The 17,322-nt window shown below is 46.0% G+C and overlaps 1 protein-coding gene across 1 annotated transcript in view; it reads left to right on the top strand.

Moving 5' to 3' along the window:
- Positions 1 to 6,180: 6,180 nt before the first annotated feature.
- The window catches only part of DMRT1 (doublesex and mab-3 related transcription factor 1), a gene marked incomplete at both ends in the record, with an annotated part of 59,932 nt that continues 48,790 nt past the window's right edge, over positions 6,181 to 17,322 (top strand). The window contains 2 exons of the mRNA XM_082497445.1: positions 6,181 to 6,474; positions 9,165 to 9,345. Coding sequence (XP_082353571.1) covers positions 6,181 to 6,474; positions 9,165 to 9,345 — 475 coding nt within the window. The remainder of the gene's footprint in view (positions 6,475 to 9,164; positions 9,346 to 17,322) is intronic.

Here is a 17,322-nt window from a genome sequence, read left to right as displayed (position 1 = left end):
TATCCATTAAAAGATTAAAGACCATAAATAAAAAAGTAGCAATTAATTGTGTTGCCTGTTTTTAAGAGGCTGGAGCTTAGTTTTTCACACTCTGGCAGTCTATCAAACTCAGCTCCATTACAGATGTCTTGGAGCTGAATTGATGATGATATTCAAAACTAAGGGCATTCTCTGCAGTAGTCCTACCCTGATGAAGGAGCTCGAACGTATGGATGGCTTATGTGATTCTATCATTCTTACAGTATGAATTACAAATGTTAGAAATGTCAGCTTAATGAGTCATGCAAGAGGCTTCAATGTTCTAAGTCACTGGATCCAATTAATTTTTAAGTGTGCCTAAAATGAACAATGAAGACTGAGAAGAAGCAATCCAGTGGTTTCCCCATACTCACTTTTTTACTTCTATTTTATAAGTCGGGCCTAATAATGCTTCCAAATAGCTATCGAGGTCAATTATTAACAATGATTGAAATTTCTGAGGAGCTGAGAGCGTGTTCTCTTCAGCCTTTAAATCTGTAATGAAATTATTCCGACTTCAGTGAACAAATGAGGAAATGGAGAATGTAGCTGTTAGTGAAAAAATGGTAATTTTTTCTTTTATTTATCCCTGTTACTAGTAAAACTAGTCACAGCGGTGACATGACAAACGCGTTTTTTTTAAATATCTCCATTCTATATGTGCTTCATTGTACTTGAAAACTGCTTTGGTTTTGGACTGTACTTGGCATGACGTAACAGAGTGAATTTTGTTTCCAGTGAATTGTGTTTGTATTGAGCACTGGAGGCCAGCACCAGTGGCTGGGCTTACAACCATGAAGGGGAAGAGCCAACTGTTGTTACAGGCAGGTTTGTCCTGATTTTTACATAATTTTTACCATAACCCAGACATTTGAACCGTTAAACTCTAGATTATGACTAGTTTGTATCTTGCTAACAAACATGCGTTTGCTCAGGCAAGAATCTCTAGTGGCTGTTCTCAGCTGTAGCTCATCTGAAGTTACTGAAGTGGAGGCTCCCGTTCCACACGTCAGGAGAACACCAGCAAGCACAGGGTGAATCAAACTCCCACTTCAATGGCCATTAAGGCGTGTCACTTGCTGTGGCAGGCCTGATCTCTAATTTGGGATACAGCTGACGCTGTTTCCTGCCCCCTGACAACATCCCTTCTTGCACCCTTTAGAGAAGGGTCCCCTGGATGGGTGTCACACTTTAACTTCCCAGCGGGTCTTGATTTGCACCAAGAGAAGCGAATGTGAACTGGGGGTGCTGAAGAGCATACACATTTTGACCCACCTTGCCAACAACCAGTGGCCTTTTCAAGTGGAGCTGGGCACAGCAGCTTTTCAGACTGATGCAGAAAAATGCCCCTGAGCTCAGGTGGGAGGCTGTGGACCCTCTCTCGCCCCAGGGACTCTCCTAACTCTCACTGAGGACTAGCAGCAAGCCAAGTGGTGGCAGTGCTATAAACTGCTTCAGTTGTTCACTCTGAATATGAGCCCCCGAGACCAAGACAGCAAAGGAAAAAGGAGTTTGAGGAGAACAGGAGCAAGTAGCACATCGGGGCTCCCTAAAGGCCCCCATGCCCTAGAAACATTTTTTGCAGCAAGGAAGAATGAAGCACTTGAAATCTTACATCTGAATGAAAGATTTCAGCTTGATTGAATGGACGTTTAGCAAAAGCTGTCAGTGGCTTACCATATTTCATTGATCTTGAGTAATGCTGCTGATGCCAACACTTTATTACAGTATCACAGAGAAGTGTTCAAGACGGCATCACTAGGGCTGATTTTAAACTCTTGTAAATACTGGGCATTTCAAGGCAAGATTTGGGTTCAGATCTGCCCCTCCTAAGAACAAACCCTTACCTTTTGCTGTGGTGCAAGCAGTTCTAGGAGTATAATCCGAAAACAGAAACTGTCAAAGCATGAATACCAAAATAAACAAAAAGAAGCAATCAAGAAAAAAAAGCTATACGCTGCCAGAAAGCGTCAAGAAAATCGCCTAGTTGGAATACAAAACTTTGCCTGTGGAGCTGTGTTTTAAGAGCCGAGGGACAAAACTTCAGCTTTCCTGTAAGTTAAAGGAGGTTTAAAATAAGGAATGAATGAAGGGAAGAGGAGAATGGCATAAGTATACAAGTGAAACTGCAAAAAATGCACGGCTTATTTATGCCACCTACTGGATTTTTCCTGAAATATCTTTTCAATCAGTTTAGCTGTCACGATCATGTCTGTCGTTCCAGGAAACACTTATGTTTGCATGGGGGGCTACTTGCCCAAGTAGACCAGATGATATCAAGACAATGACTCACATAAATAAATGACATGTGTGGACTAGCGTAGCTCCACGCCTGGAGATGGGGGAAGCTTTACAACTGTTTTTTCTGCTAACTTGATGACTGTAGGGCAGCCAAGACACCCAAAGCTGCAGGCAAGCTTCAAAGTCCAGCACTGAGGAGTTTCCCAGCCCCTGCCAGTGCCTCAGGGGAACGCACTGGCACCTTTTCCCTCCTTTGCTTGACTCCAACTGTCTTTGATATTTCATTCTAAATGTCCAGAGTGTTTATGGACACATCGATGTTTTAATAGAATCATAGAATGGTCTGGGTTGGAAGGGACCTTAAAGATCGTCTAGTTCCAACCCCACTGCTGTGGGCAGGGACACATTGTTTTCAAACAATGCAGACTACCAGTGTGAATGCTTTATCTTCTGTCCCTCACCAATCCTGCTGCTGAGGTTCTGTTGGGAATCCACAACCAGCCCTGGTGATACAGTCTGTAAAATGACCTGGGAAAGCCCAAAAGATCTGCTGTGACAGAGGGGGAAAACCCTCCCGCTTGACCCACTGACAGAAAAAAAAAAAGAAAAGAAAAAATTAAACAGAATCAGATCTAGCAGATCTCTAGTATGTACTTACTAAATGCACTCAACCCTGCTGACTTCTGTGAAACTAAATGTCTTCACTTTCCAGGCAATGGTGACAGAATCAAGTCCTCTTTAATTTGTGACCTCTCTACTGAGATGCTCAGACATGCCAAATGTGATGGTGGGGACACAGTTCGTTCACATCTGTCCCTTAAAATAATGATCTTGTTAGCAAATAAACATTTTTTGCAAGGTTGAAGGGATCAGTCAAAAGCATGCACTGGCAAAGGACAGACTGTCACTAACAGATGATGTTTTGTACTTTAAAGACTTATGCAAAAAAGTAAAAGCTAAAGGATAACTATCAGCTACCTATGGGGGAAAAAAGAAAAAAGTAATTTCGGTCTTCTGATGTTTGGTTTGGTTTTGTTTTGTTTTCACCAGAAACATTAATGACAGTTATTTCCAAAGGTGCTGGCAAACTGTAGTAATGTTTAGTCACTGACATCATCACTGGATTCAAATCAGAGACACCCAGACTTACATTAAATGAACGACTACCATTTCCTCAAGACTTGCAGTGAGATTGCTCTGATTCGTGTTAGAACTTCTGGCAGTTTATAACCATCTCTTATTCCTTCAAGACTTCAATGGATGTCAAATCCAGTAATGTGTTGTCATCCTCAGCAGACATCCATTAAAAAAATTTCAGACAAACATTACATGTTAAAGACATACTGCAAAGTGCGACTTAAGTTAGCAAAACCAAAGCAGTTCATCATTAAAGGATTGACCATGTACATGTATTCACTATGCGTCTAGGTATTTCGGGTATTCACCCAGAACTCAAAATACTAGACAGGTACTAACAACATTAATATTTTGTTCCTCACCAGTTGGTTCTGTAACATTATGGATAATACAGACCCTGTGTGGTTAGCCTGAAAAGAAGTAGTAGAAAATAATAGTTACGTGAAAGACAGCTGAATTAATGTTCTTCTTGGAACTGTTGCATTTTTTGCAACTTGTGATTCATCTCTGAGCTTGGCGGTCCCACTTAGTTTCTAGCAAAAAGTCATACATAAGCAGCTGGTGACTGCAATTATTTCTCCTTTGTCTGTCTTAGCCTGCTGTGCTCCTCTTTTCTCTTTTTTCCCTCCTTCCAGTTTTTCTCTTCCTTCTCCTGTCATTACTGATGAGCTTTTTCTTCTACCTTTTCATACCTCAGTTCATTGGGGTTTACTCTATTTTGCCTTTCTTGTTCTTTTGATTTAGCCTTGATTAGATTAAAATTGCCTTTTTAATTTGCATTTTCAATTGATTTCAAGAGAATTTTGCATTTGACCACTGGAAAACATGCCTGCAGGCTGCTCAACCATGCACAGAACTTCACAAACTGGAGTTGCACTTTTAATACTCACTTCTAGACAGCAGCTTTGGAGTCTGGTCAATGCCCCTATGACTTGAGAAGATCTCAACTGATTTTGTTCAGGGAGGAATTTCATACTCCAACACAGGAGGCTAAGCATGCCTGGCTGAATTGTTCACGACCTTAAGTATTAGTGATAGACACCGCTAGGTGTATAGGCAAATCATATTTTTGTTCCGCTTAACACTGTATTCACCTTCTCCTCTTTTGCAGGAAAATGTGCAGTTATTGACGTCAGAAATGCCAATCCCAGCAAGGCGACGCAAGAGAAAAATTCCAGTTTCTGCGAGTCGAATGCTTGTCACATCACAGCACCAAGCTTGTGCTGGTTGCCTCACTTGAGGACCATCTGACTGCTCCAGGTGGGGGCTTAACAGGAGTGTTCTAACGTGGTCTCTCTGGAGGACAGAAAGAGCCATAAATGTCTCCTATGCTGTATCCTGGAGGAAAAAGTTCTTCAAATGTAATTTAGTGAATGCTAATGGAAAGCATCAAGCAGCAAGCATCTGGAGCTTTCTTCAGACTGGGATAGGCACTGATTGTTTCCGGCAGGGAGGCTCAGTCTGAGCAGAATTAGCTGGGAGATAGCTGATCTCAAAGAGGGAGAAGCTTTCCTTGGCTTCTTCTAGCAGAAATAAATTTCTACCTACTGTAACTTATTACCTTCTGATATGCTGAGTCATGAAGCTGGGGTTATAGAAATCTTTATGCAATCTTTATAAATCAGCCTCACATAATCTCAGGCGCTTTCTGCTTCATCTCTGTTGAGTCACTCATTTGACAGTTGTCATTCATCTTAGATTGAGATGTAATTTAATAGTTTCATTTCAGCATGAAGATAGCGTCATCTAAAGTTGAGCCTGGAAAGATTTAAAGGTGTAACAGAGGAAATATTAATACTGTAAATAATATCTGTAGAGCTGCACGGGTCTATAAATCACATAGTGCCACGTTGGAAGGGAAGCCTATGTAAAAAAGAAAAGAAAAAGCATCTTGCCCTGCCTTCCTCCGCAGAGGAGCATACCTGCTTCAGCCACCCAGGCCTGCTGGTCACCGGCTTGTCACTGCAGTGTCACCGCCTGCATTTTTTGGGATCACCTGCCCACGCAGGTACTGACCGAAGTGTGCTCATACCCATTTAGGGGTGTGAAGCATAAGGCGACCGTGCGGCAGGAGGCACAGTCCGGCCGGGTGCCAGCAGCCGCACCGAGGAGGGCGGCCGACCTGCAGCAACGCGGGTGTCCTGTTTGGGGGTCACACCTCTCCCTGGCACATGCCATGTCGGCCGCCAAACCACACCCGGCCCACCCAACCCAGGGCAACGCGGGGCTTAACGACGGCCTCGCTGCCTCCCGCCTCGTTCCCTCACACCAGGGCCGCCCTCACCGCCACGGCCGCCGCCCGGGGCCGGCCCCTGCCCCCGGCAGGGAGGGAGGGCAGAGCGGCCGCCGGGCGGCCGCGGGGCTGCGGGGCGGCCGCGGAACCACCGCGGCCGCCGAGCGGGACGAGGGGCGCGTTGTGGAGCGGGGCCTGCGGGCAGCGCGGCCCGGCGGGCACCGCCAGCACCCAGCCGGGGGCCCGGGCCCGCCCTGGGCCAGCACCCACCGCCCCGCCGACGGCCGGGCTGGGCGGGAGGGAGGGAGGAGCGGGGAGAGAGGGGTGGCCGCTCCCCCACCCCCGACGCCAACCCCGCGGGGGAGCGACGGTTTCGCGGCCCCACGGACCGGCCCGGGGGGTGGGGGGGTGGGGGGGGGGGGTGGAGAGGCCGCGGCGGGAGGGGCGACACCGCCCGCCAAAACGCGCGGGGTGGTGGGACGGGACGGGACGGGACGGGGCAGGGCAGAGCCGCGCCGACGCCTCGCCCGGGAGCCCCCCATCCCGCCGCGATGCCCAGTGACACCCCGGCCTTCAGCAAGCCCCCGGACGCCGCGGGGCCGGGGGACAAGGCGGGCGGCTTCGGGAAGGCGGCGGCCCTTATGGCGGCCGCCCCGGCGGACGGGGTCGCCGCCGGCGGCGGCGCGGTGGGGAAGAAGCCGCCGCGTCTGCCCAAGTGTGCCCGCTGCCGCAACCACGGCTACTCCTCGCCGCTGAAGGGGCACAAGCGGTTCTGCATGTGGCGGGACTGCCAGTGCAAGAAGTGCAGCCTGATCGCCGAGCGGCAGCGGGTGATGGCAGCGCAGGTGAGCCCCGGCGGGGCGGCCGACCCCCGACCGCCGCCGCCGCCGCCTCGACGGGGTTTTGCCCGGGGCCGGGTGTAGGCCGTCGGCCCCGGCGGTGGGGACCCGGAGGGGTCGGGTGCCCGCAGGAGCCCGGTGGTCGCGGGGGCAGTGCGGCCGCGGGGGAGCCTCGCCCCGGGCATGGAGCTACACCGCCGCCTTCCTAAGTAATTCAGGCTTTGCGCTATGTTATATATAATTTATTATTATTATTATTATTATTATTATTTTTGTATCGGAATAGGAGGTGCCCCGGAGGAGTGTAGCGTGCCGGTGGGCTAGCGGCGGGCGGCGGCGAGAAGCGCTGGCCGCGGGGCTGAGAGCCCGTCGGGGGGCACCGCCGCCGGGGCACCGGCGAAGCCCCAACCTGCGGCCCGTCCCGCAGTGCGCGGGTCGGGTTTACAGCCTTCCGGAGGTGAAGACTGCTATTCAACGGCGGAGTGCCGCCTTTTTTTTTTTTTTTTTTTTTTTTATTTTCCCGGTTGTTTTTGACGAGGCGATGGATAATCTAGCCGGCTAGTTGGTTAGTGAGAATATTTTCCACTGGTGGTTTCAGATTCGGTCTGTCTGCTTTTGCTGATGCTCAGTGGTGGCTTTAGTTGAGTGCATTTCTAAAAATACTTTCTTTTTTTTTTTTTTTTAAACGGCGTTGTTCCTGATTTTTTATAGAGCGGCTCTGTAAGTAGCAGGGTCATCTTAAATCTAAACGAGGACTCCGTGGCATTCGCTAAGAAACCAAACTGCAACTGGTTCTGTGTAGGAATAAAATTTTTCCGTTAGAAAGTCCCGCTGAAGTTACAGCTCGTTGGCATGTAAATTACCTCCGCGTTAGCCATTGTGATACTTATCTCTAAAACCTTGTTAAGAGGAGTCCTGGGAGCGGGGTGGGTACGAGCAGCTTGAGCTGTGTGAGTGGGTTCCACCTTCTCGTTCCTGCAAACAGTCTCTGACAGGCAAATTAATTGGAAGACGTTCGGGTACCGGTGCAAGTAGAGGCAGCGATACTGGAACCACCAACCCAGTTTGCAACTAACGTGCACTTAGAGCTTCGAGGTCCTGCATGAAATCAGTGTCCCGCTGACAGACTTTGAACACCATAGCAGCACCGGATTAAATCCTTCCCCACTTTTCGTATTTATTTATTTATTTATTTATTTTTTTATTTATTCAATGCAGGTACACTAAACTTAGTCCTCTGAACCTCATAGGAGCTTTCGTTCATTTAACTAATTCCTCCTTGTTGGTGCCACGGCACTCCAGACGTTGCTATTATGCCCAAGTTATGCGGTACTTTCTCTGCCTGGTGTGAACCACGGAATAATAAATGTGAATCCTTTTGCTGCCTGCCTCGGTGATGGTAGTGTGAAGTGGGGTGTTGCCTGTGCCTTCTGCACAGACTGTGCTTCTGCTGCCCGGCAGCTTCTGTCAGGCGGTGAATGCCTCCTGTTAGCAGGTCCTGGTGGTGGCCCTCCTGGGGGGGGTTTCTCTTCCCTGCCTGGTGTTTGAAAGTGGCTTTGAAAGCCTCCCTGACTGAGCCTTATCTGCGTGGGAGTTACACATTGAAAGTCTGTCTTTACCCCTTTTGATATATTTCTGCAGTGAGCCCCTTGGCGCTGGTGGAATTTTGCAGGTCAAGGTTATTGGCTTGTGAAGTCAAAGTTGCCTGTGGTGTTTGCAAGTCTACAACCCCCTGTTTGGGATGTCTCTATTGCAAGAGCTATTATTATTTTCTCTAACAGTATTAACGTGTTGGTATTAGAAAAATGTTGCTGTTGAGCATGGAAATGGAGGGAAATCCTGCCCAAGTTAACCAGGAGAATTTCCAGCAAGGAAAAGCCCATGGTCGCAGTCTGTAATCTAGGACAGACTCTGTAATCTAGGACAGACTTCCAGGGTGCAAATACAGATGTAAATCAGTCGCTTGGCAAGTTGCAAGGTAAGTAGCTGTAAGGCCCCAGTCTGCATGTTTACTGCCTGGGCAACATGTCATATTTGGCATGGGAGGACGGCTGTGCAAAATTGATCTGCCAGTTCAGGTGAAGCAGAAGGGGCCCTTTGCATCTTCAATAAGCAGGGGATGGGGTTTGTTTGCACCTGTGTGCAGACTGCATTAGTGCCTGTGGGTTTTGCCAGGGATAGATTTCCAGCAAAGAGCCATCAGGGGCGCCTGGCAGGCTTGGACAGAGCAGATTGCGGGTATGAGCCCTCATAAAGAGCTGCTTTATTTTGGTGAGGAGGTGCAGCAGAGACTTGCAAGCAGTTGAATTTCTTATCCCCAGCAGCTGTGCATCAGCAGCAAGGAGGTTAGTGACTCGATGCTTTTCATGGTATGCTTTGCCTAGCGGTAACTGTGTTGGGTGAATACAGTCTGCCTTAACGTCTTCATGTGGCCGTGCTGGAGGGAGGTGTATGTGGCACCAGCATTTCATAGGTTTGTTCCTATATGTTTGGACAGAAAAGGGATTGGTTTTAAATAGCTTTGTCACCTCCTTTATATCGTCCTCTGCCCGCTGGCTGGATCAAGATGTCAACACCATAGAGAGTACCTACCAAGAGGAAAAAAAAATAGCCTTGCATTTGAGTTTTGCACTGTTGCCATTAAAAATTGTGCTCACGCTAGAGAGCGTGCCCGACGTCTGTCGTCTTGTTCACAGGTTGCGCTGAGAAGGCAGCAAGCTCAGGAAGAGGAACTGGGAATCAGCCACCCGGTGCCCCTGCCCAGCGCCCCTGAGACATTCGTGAAGAAGAACAGTGGTGGCAGCTCTTGTCTCTTGTTGGAAAACAGCAGCCCCACGCACTCAAGTACAGCCACAACGGCAGCTAGCACACCATCAGGTAAAGTGGTGGGAGGGGGGTGCGAGCTGCCTGGGGCAAGGGCTGACGTTGCTTACACCTGCCCTGCTGGAGGGTCCCTGCTCCAGGAACTGTGTTGCTCTGTTGGGACGGTTAGCAAAAGGGAAGAGCCTAGCATCAGGTTTTTTTCATATTTTAATTATTATTTTTACTTGAAAATCAAAATTCATTTGGTGTAGACTGGCGCTGTAATTGAATTCAGTAGGGTGTATACCTGCAAGTAGAGATGTATGAGGAGCTTTTCTCCTTTCTCCCAAAATATGTGCTCCTGCCTCAGTCCTGGCAACAGCATGTTGTCTGGCTGCGTATCTTCTTCAAAACTGGAGAGTTTTCAGCATTGTGTAGGAGCCAAGTATGTAGGTAGTGTCATTGACCCCCGCAGCAGAGAGCTGCCCACCTTACGTGACTTGATGTGACTCGATGTGTCTCCTCTGTGTGGCCAGGTGTGATGAGCTACGAAAGGCTGACACAGTCCTTCCACTATACTACACCTTACTGTATTGCATTTAACCCTCATAGAACAAAACAAAACAAAACAAAACAAAACAAAACAAAACAACCAAATCCCAAACAATATGTGTCTGCGGATTCAGTAAAACCAGCGCTAAGCACAGCCGGGACTTAAAGGCACTGAAGTGAAGACGCTAGTCGAAATGGTTTTTCCTAAGCAGAGCTTAAACCTGACAGATACAGCAATTGAATGTGTATAAAAACAAAACTGATGTTCCATATAAACGTGAGGAGGAACTTCTTTCCTTTGAGGGTGGCAGAGCACTGGAACAGGCTGCCCAGAGAGGTTGTGGAGTCTCCCACTCTGGAGACATTCAAAACCCGCCTGGACACCGTCCTGTGCAACCTGCTGTAGGTGACCCTGCTCTGGTGGGAGGGTTGGACTAGCTGATCTCCAGAGGTCCCTTCCAACCCTGACCATTCTGTGATTCTGTGTAATTGACTTCTGCTGTAGTGAAAGAAAATAAGAAAAAAGCAAACAAACACAGGAAAGAAAAAGGAAATTTCATTCATTTTGAATCATCTGTGGTGATGGCAATAATACAGGTGAATATACTTCCTGGTTAAAAAGGTGCTTCTGAAGTGGGCAGCACCTTGCATAAACTAATAAAAGGACAGCACGTATGTGTGTCTGCCAAATGTCATCACTCTGTTTGCAGGCCATTTAAAGCCTTGTCAGGTGGATTTGTTGCATCCGTTGCAGACGGGCAGTTTCAGGCAGATGTGGAGGAATTTCTTTGGGAAGCATTTAGAAGAACTGGTTGATAAAACAATAAATAGCTTTTTATTAGCTTTTTTGTTTTCATTATTGCAGTCATGTAAGTGTCACCCTTGAATCGACGCAATTGCTCCTTTCGTATTTGGATTACTGCATGCTCTGCCTATAGGCATGGAAAAAGCTGGCTAAAGATTAAAGTAATATATTCAGTAATGTATAGAGATTGTGTGTAACTCAGGAGAACAAGAAAACCCTTGCTTATACAGAAAGGCCAAAAATGAAATTGTCTTACTGTCAACAAAATTTGCATAGGCTTTGATCTTAATGTTTTTTAAATGTCAGTGGAGGCATTTAATTTATTAGTCCCACTTTAATAATTTCTTATTAATTGAATTAAATTACGGTCTTTTAATGAAAAACATTCATTAAACAAGCTTAAGGCAATTCACATGCTTGCATAAAGACTTGAAAACATGAAAATGCCTAATTTTAAAGTACTTTGAATTGTTTGAAAATTTTTGGTCAAAGCAATTGTAAATGGTTTGCAGTCATCTTTCTTACAGTGGATTTTTCTTTGTGAGCAATTCAAATACATTGTTTCTCAAGCATTTTACTAAATAACTGTGTGTGGATGACAACATTTAAAATACACAGCTTCATCTCCAGAGAGAAGATGTGATTCCAGCCAAGAATCAAGACAGGGTCAGCTTTGTTTGCCAGAAACGGAAGAATCGGGGAATGAATAGAAAATTGGGGTTCGTAATTTTGTTTTTTCGGCAGCTAAGTAGCAACAGAAATTCATGCTTAGCTCAAAAGCAACTGCAGTGCATAAAGTTCTGTCCCAACTAATTTTGGTAGGCTCATCTGTTGAAAGCAGTGTACGTGGTCGTGGGTATGGCTTTAATGCCACTGGTGGCTGTGTGCGCTCTCTGAAGCTGCAGAAGGTGCTCCATGTTCGGACAGACCTGTAGGGCGGATTCATCAGATGTCAGAATACAGGCTGCCCCCTGCAAAGTCTGATTTTTCAGTGAGGAATACTGCTTAAATATTCTGATGCTTTCTCTTTTTAGCCTATGAAGGTCTTTTGTTGAATAAGAAGCTGGGAGGTGTGATGCGACATGAAGTTCTTGTTTTAAGGGTCAGGTTGTTTCAGGAGCAGGTACTCAAAGGATTCTTGCGTTGCTGTTTTATCATTTTGCTGGTACCCTCAACTGCAAGCAAAATTAGACCCTGTCAGACCAAGTGTCACGGTGTCTCAGTTTGGTAGGCTGAGGGTGCTGATTTTGCAAGAATTTACAGTAATCATTATGGCAGAGAGAGTGAAACCCTTTGTGGCCGGGGAAGTCAGCAGGTCCCTGCAAGCTCCAGGGGAGCCAGTGGCTCCTGGTGGCACAGTGTGCCCTGTACGACACGTGTTTGCCTGGGCAAGAGATGGCTTTGACAGTGGTAATTCTGTTCCTCCTGTAAGTTTTCGTCTTCACAAGAGCAGTTCTGCTTTTGGACTCCCATCACGCAGAGCTTTGTTTGCCAGCAGAGGAGTGATGTGCGAAGGAGTCACACAAATCAGACATAGTGCCAGAGAGAGAGTCTTTCCTCGCTGTATCCATTTTATCGGCAGATCAGAAATATTGTGACACCTGGAGAGACCAGAGACAATTTTTCAGATCCCTTCATGACATGCTGTTTTTGAAAAGGGGAAAAATGAATTATCATGGTCATAGCGTAGGGGTTTGTGCATTTACCATCTTGAGCTTGGGAACCGTGTTTACTTTGGATGGAGTGTATCTTCCCCACTCAAAAGCAAACTGGGAATTCGCAGGGTAGTTGGAAGGGAGCAGACCGTGGTCGCAGGGCATTAGGAGAACCTCTTGCAAACAGATTTTGTAGTTTCTGCGCATTTTCCCTTAAAAAGTTGCAGGTTGCTGAGAGCGAGGACCATTTAATTGTACAGAGCAGCAAAAAGTCGTGATCCCAGAGCATCTAAAGTAATTGTCCTTCCTTCTGTAGGGTAAGTACCTCTTGTTAACTAGTGTGCAAAACTCAGGAAAAAGGCCTGAGACAGTGAGGCATTTAAAATGTGCTTTTCAGACATATTCATTTTTTAAAACCTGTGTTTTTCCCTGTTCTGTGTCAGTTTGGTACCTCTGCCATTTTAATACTTAGACATCATTTGTGGGGGGGAAGCGTGATGGTGGAGCACCTTTGAGTGAGAGCTGTTCACACTAAGGGAAGGAGACAGCACGTTTCACCTTTCCTCCATTTTATTTGGTCCTCGTCACAGACTAAGGGTCGTGCTTGGCATTTGGCGGATGGGAGGGGGTGGTGGCTGCAACATCTATCACTTGGTGCCTGGAAGGTGCTGGAAAGCACCCCTTCTTTTTGCTGCTCTGTGCTCATGTTGGCCCAATTTAGAAATATCCAATGTGGACGGGATTACTGTATGGTGTTAAATGCCAGCTCCTGCTCCTGTGCTCTGCAGTGGTTGATTTCCCATTGACTTTGCGATGACCATCAAAAATGGGATTGTTCAAGTGTCTTGGTAGTAGCGCTGGTTGACAAATTAAACATTTAATTATTAACAATTGTGGGTAATAAGCTTGCAGTTGTTATTTCCCTTTGCTACATTTATTATGTGTGACGGAAACAAAATAGTGTTCTTTTTACATTTCTCTCAGTAGGTGCTGTCTTCACTTTGAAACTTTTTGAGGAACAGATGAGTTTTTATCTACTTGTAAATACAGACTGTAGTGGTATGAGCAAGTAATCCCGTGCCTAATGAATGATGGTACTGAAATCCCTTTGAACTTGTAGTGCCCTAGATGCCTCTGAAAACCCTACCTTGCCTTCTTTACTCTTCCTTTGCTTTTTTTGATGTTTTGTCTTGACCTTTTCAATGGCACTGTATTGTGATTTCAAAAATTGATGCTGTGAACTTGCAGATATTGTGCTGCATAGGTAATGAGGTAAAAAAAAAGTTATTGTAATTGGAAGATATCATGGCCTGGTTTTAAAAAAAAGTGAGAAATTTTCTTTTTGAAAGAAAGTCCTTTTAAGTCTTTATAGTATAATGTCATATGCTGTCAAAATTTCCATTTTGTCAAAAAAGTCTCATTTTAGTCAACTGATGGGCAACATGAGGAAGCTGCCATGGACATTTCACCGTCAGAGTTGCCCAGAGAGGTTTTGGAGCCTCCATCAGTGGGGAGACTCAATACTCAGCTGGATGGTGCCTGAGCAATACGATCCAACTGGGAGGCTGTCACTGCTTTGAGCGGAGTTTGGGCCAGCTGGCCTCCAGAGGTCCTTTCCAGACTAAACTATTCTCTGAATCTGTGAAATGCCTACTTTTTTGTATTTACAATTAGGTCAATGTATTGAAATGTGAAATTCAGCCAGCCTCGATACTAATCAGCGTTTGCAAGCCTGGGAAAGAAATCCTGACTCTTTTGACCTAAAAACACTTGATGACTAAATCTACGGTAGATTTCAACATGAGAATGAGCATCACAGTGGTTGACAGGTGGTGAAGGGGAGTGGCAGCAGCCTCAGCAGGGCTGAGCAGTAAGGGGAAGGAGGCATTAGCCGCTTTGCCTGCCTGTGCCAGGGCTAACATGATGGCTGCACATCCTCAGAGGTCTTGGTGGGTCTGCAGCGCTTACTGATCCATCGTCCTGCTCTTCCCTTTTGTGGTTGTCTCCTCATTACTGTCCAGCGATGATTTTCTCCTGCTGTGCCTGCTAGTAGCTCTTCACCAGTTGTAGTTGCTGGCTGCCTCCTGGTCCTGCCAACTGTCCTTCGATACCAAGAGCCAAGCAGCCCCATCCATTGCTTCCTGGTGCTTTTCCCTAGCTTCTCCCACAGCCAACAAATCTCTTTTCAAAAGGAAAGAGCGTCGTTGAACATGATGTGCCTTTACTGGATTGTAACAGCTGGCAAAGAAATAAGCTTTGAATCCTTCACCAGTGAATAACTAGTACCTTTCTCCAGTTGGCAGCAGTTAAAATGAGATAAAAAGAATTACATTTGCCTGTGTCTCTTGTGAGAGTTTGTGAACTGCCTTACCTGTCTTGCATTGACGTTATTTCCACAGCTCGAGTTAGACTTTGTCTTGGGAAGCAGTTGCTGGAGATGGTCTTCTGCCTGTATGGTGTTCTTCTCAGTTGCTGAATCTCTTTCAAGCTGGACTAAGTAAACATTCAGGGAGTGTTTCTCTTTGAACAGTCTTTCCTTGGTTTAGGATAAAACTTGCCCCTACCCCAATAGGCTCTTTTAATTTCTGACTGATACGGCTATGTGATGAGTGAAGCTGTTCGCAGTGTGGTGCCCATGGCTTTGTAATTTTCAGTTCCTACTAAAATCACATGCGTATTGCTTGGAGTTGTTTAGAAAGGCATTGTTTGTGAAACAAGGGGGGGTCGTTTCTGCCTCTCTCCGCTGCTTTGGTTTTGCCATACTTGGGAATGCTGCAAAGGAGTTTTGAGCATCTCATTATAAAAGGACATAGATAAATCTGAAAGGATAGAGGGAAGGGTGACAAAAATGATGTATGGCTTGTAGAAAAGGAGACTAAGGGTGGATATAACAGTCTATAAATATTTGAGAGGTAATAATATGGAAGAGGGGGAGGGATTATTTACAGTGCTTGAGACAGCATAACAAGGAGCAACGGCTTGAAACTAAAAAAGACAAAATTAAATTAGACAGTAGACACTTTTTCTCCTAACTAGAAGTGCAATTAGCAGCGGAGTGACCTGCATAAGGACAAGGGGGTAAGTGAAGCATAATCAGGAGAGGTGTTTAAGAGTGTGTTAGATTACGATCTCAAGTGATTAATATGGGGGTAAACTCTGATCAATGTGCAGGTTAAACTAGATGACGGAAATCTCCTGCAGCTTTGTCATCTCCTGTGTGATTCATTGCCTCTGGCCATTGTTTGACTGTGTTAAATAAATCATAATGTTACAGGGTTCTGCATCCCTGGTTAGATGTTTCCAGTTAATTCTCCAGTTCTGGAGAATGCAGCTTGCAAAGCTTGCACTTTCCCTGCTCCTCCTTTCAAGCAGTAGTCGTTTGTTGTCTTAGCGGCTCTGTGTGTGTGTATGTATGTGTGTGTGTCTGAAATAGGCAGAACTGGCGGCAATTTTCAGAGTCTCTAAATGAAGCAGTTTTCCTTTCAGGCTTTTGATCCTGTCTGAAGTTTCAGTGAAAGTGTAAAAAGATTGCTTTTCCTTTTCTGTGCAAGTATTACTGCGGGGCTCGTCTGGGGCTGTCTCCAGCAGGGGCAGGGGCTGGGGAGAGCTTTCTGCAGCGCGTTGCGGAGGCAGGGTGCCCCGGGGACCAGCCGTCACCCACCCAGACCTGCTTATTTCAGGAGGGAAGGGCTGCCCAGCCCCAGGGCTTCTGTGACCGCCTTTTGGTTGGAGGGGTGCAGGTGAAAGCTCACAAGTAGCTTAGCAGGTTATTTCCATCCTTCTTTCATGTTTCAGAAGAGCTTTTTTCCCCCTAAAGAACTGGGAATAGATTTTTTTTTTTTTTTCCAAAATGTGTCACTCTAGGGCTTTCTCTGTTTGCAGCATTTTTCTGTCCAACTTTTCTCACACCAGGTGAGGTTTCCAGTTATAGAGCAAGTAGTTAGAACAAGGTCCCTGCCGAGCGGTGTTTGCTGTGCGCTGAATGGACTTCACTGTATACGCAGTCCCAGCACCCGAGTGCTGGGGATTTCTCTTCCCACCCAAGGCCAGCGGGGCTGGTGGGCAGCCCCTATTGTTCTTTGTGCCTTGGAAGCTCTTTCTCTATCACGTTGGCATTTGCATATGTGCATTCATGTTTAGAGAGTTACTGTGCTGGCTTATGCTTTCCATTTGTCATTATGAACGCTGAGATAAGGAATGGAGCAGGAGCAGAAGACGTACTAAGAATTTTCTATCCGTGGGCACATTATTACAGTATCTGCAGCTAACCTCTTGTTCCTTTCTGTGTCCTTGAAACAGTTATTATGACTTATCTGAATGTGTGGGGCTTTCTTTTTGTTTTTAGAAAAGATATAAGTGGGGAGTGAAGGAGTACTGCACACTTCCTTAACTGAACACTGGTGTGATTTCTTGCTTTGTCTTTTTTTTTCACGTGCTTTCTTGTGCCTTGAAGACTGCTTTCGTTTGCTTTGTTTACCAACTAACTTCCTAATTCAGCCTGTTGGCCCATTTTCCATTTTCAGTAGATTTGTCAATTAATGACGGAGGGACTAAACTGCAGTTTTGAAGATTTCTTTTGTAGGAATGCTTTTTCACGTGCTTCTTCTAATTCCTCTTCTATTTTCTTATTCTGAACTTTGCTAAACTTTCTCCTGAGTTTGAGTACCTGCTAATCTTAGAGTTGTGAATAGCTGAGTTTATAAGTACAAGCATCGTTCACTTATGCCCGGTGTTTTCTTGAAGAGCTTGGGGAGAGTCTATTAAGCCCTGAGCTTCTCTTCCTTTGCAATGAGATTGGAGGCCTAATTATTTTATTATTTCTTTTTTTTTTTCAATTCCTGTCTCTATTCATACTATTTCTGTTGCCTAGAGCGTAGGCCACCGTTTGCTGACTTGGATGCCTATAGTCATGGGCACAACTGAACCTCGGCTGGTGTAAGCCACTGTAGTTCCAGTCTCTGTGCATTTCTGTCTATTGGCTGTGCACGAACAAAATTCGTTAGTGATCAATATGCATTTTCATGGAAGCAGATTTTATGA

This window comes from Vanellus vanellus, assembly GCF_965231255.1.
Source record: "Vanellus vanellus genome assembly, chromosome: Z".
NCBI lineage: Eukaryota > Metazoa > Chordata > Aves > Charadriiformes > Charadriidae > Vanellus > Vanellus vanellus.
Note: the sequence above shows the minus strand (reverse complement) of the source record. Positions and strands in the feature narration are given on the sequence as shown.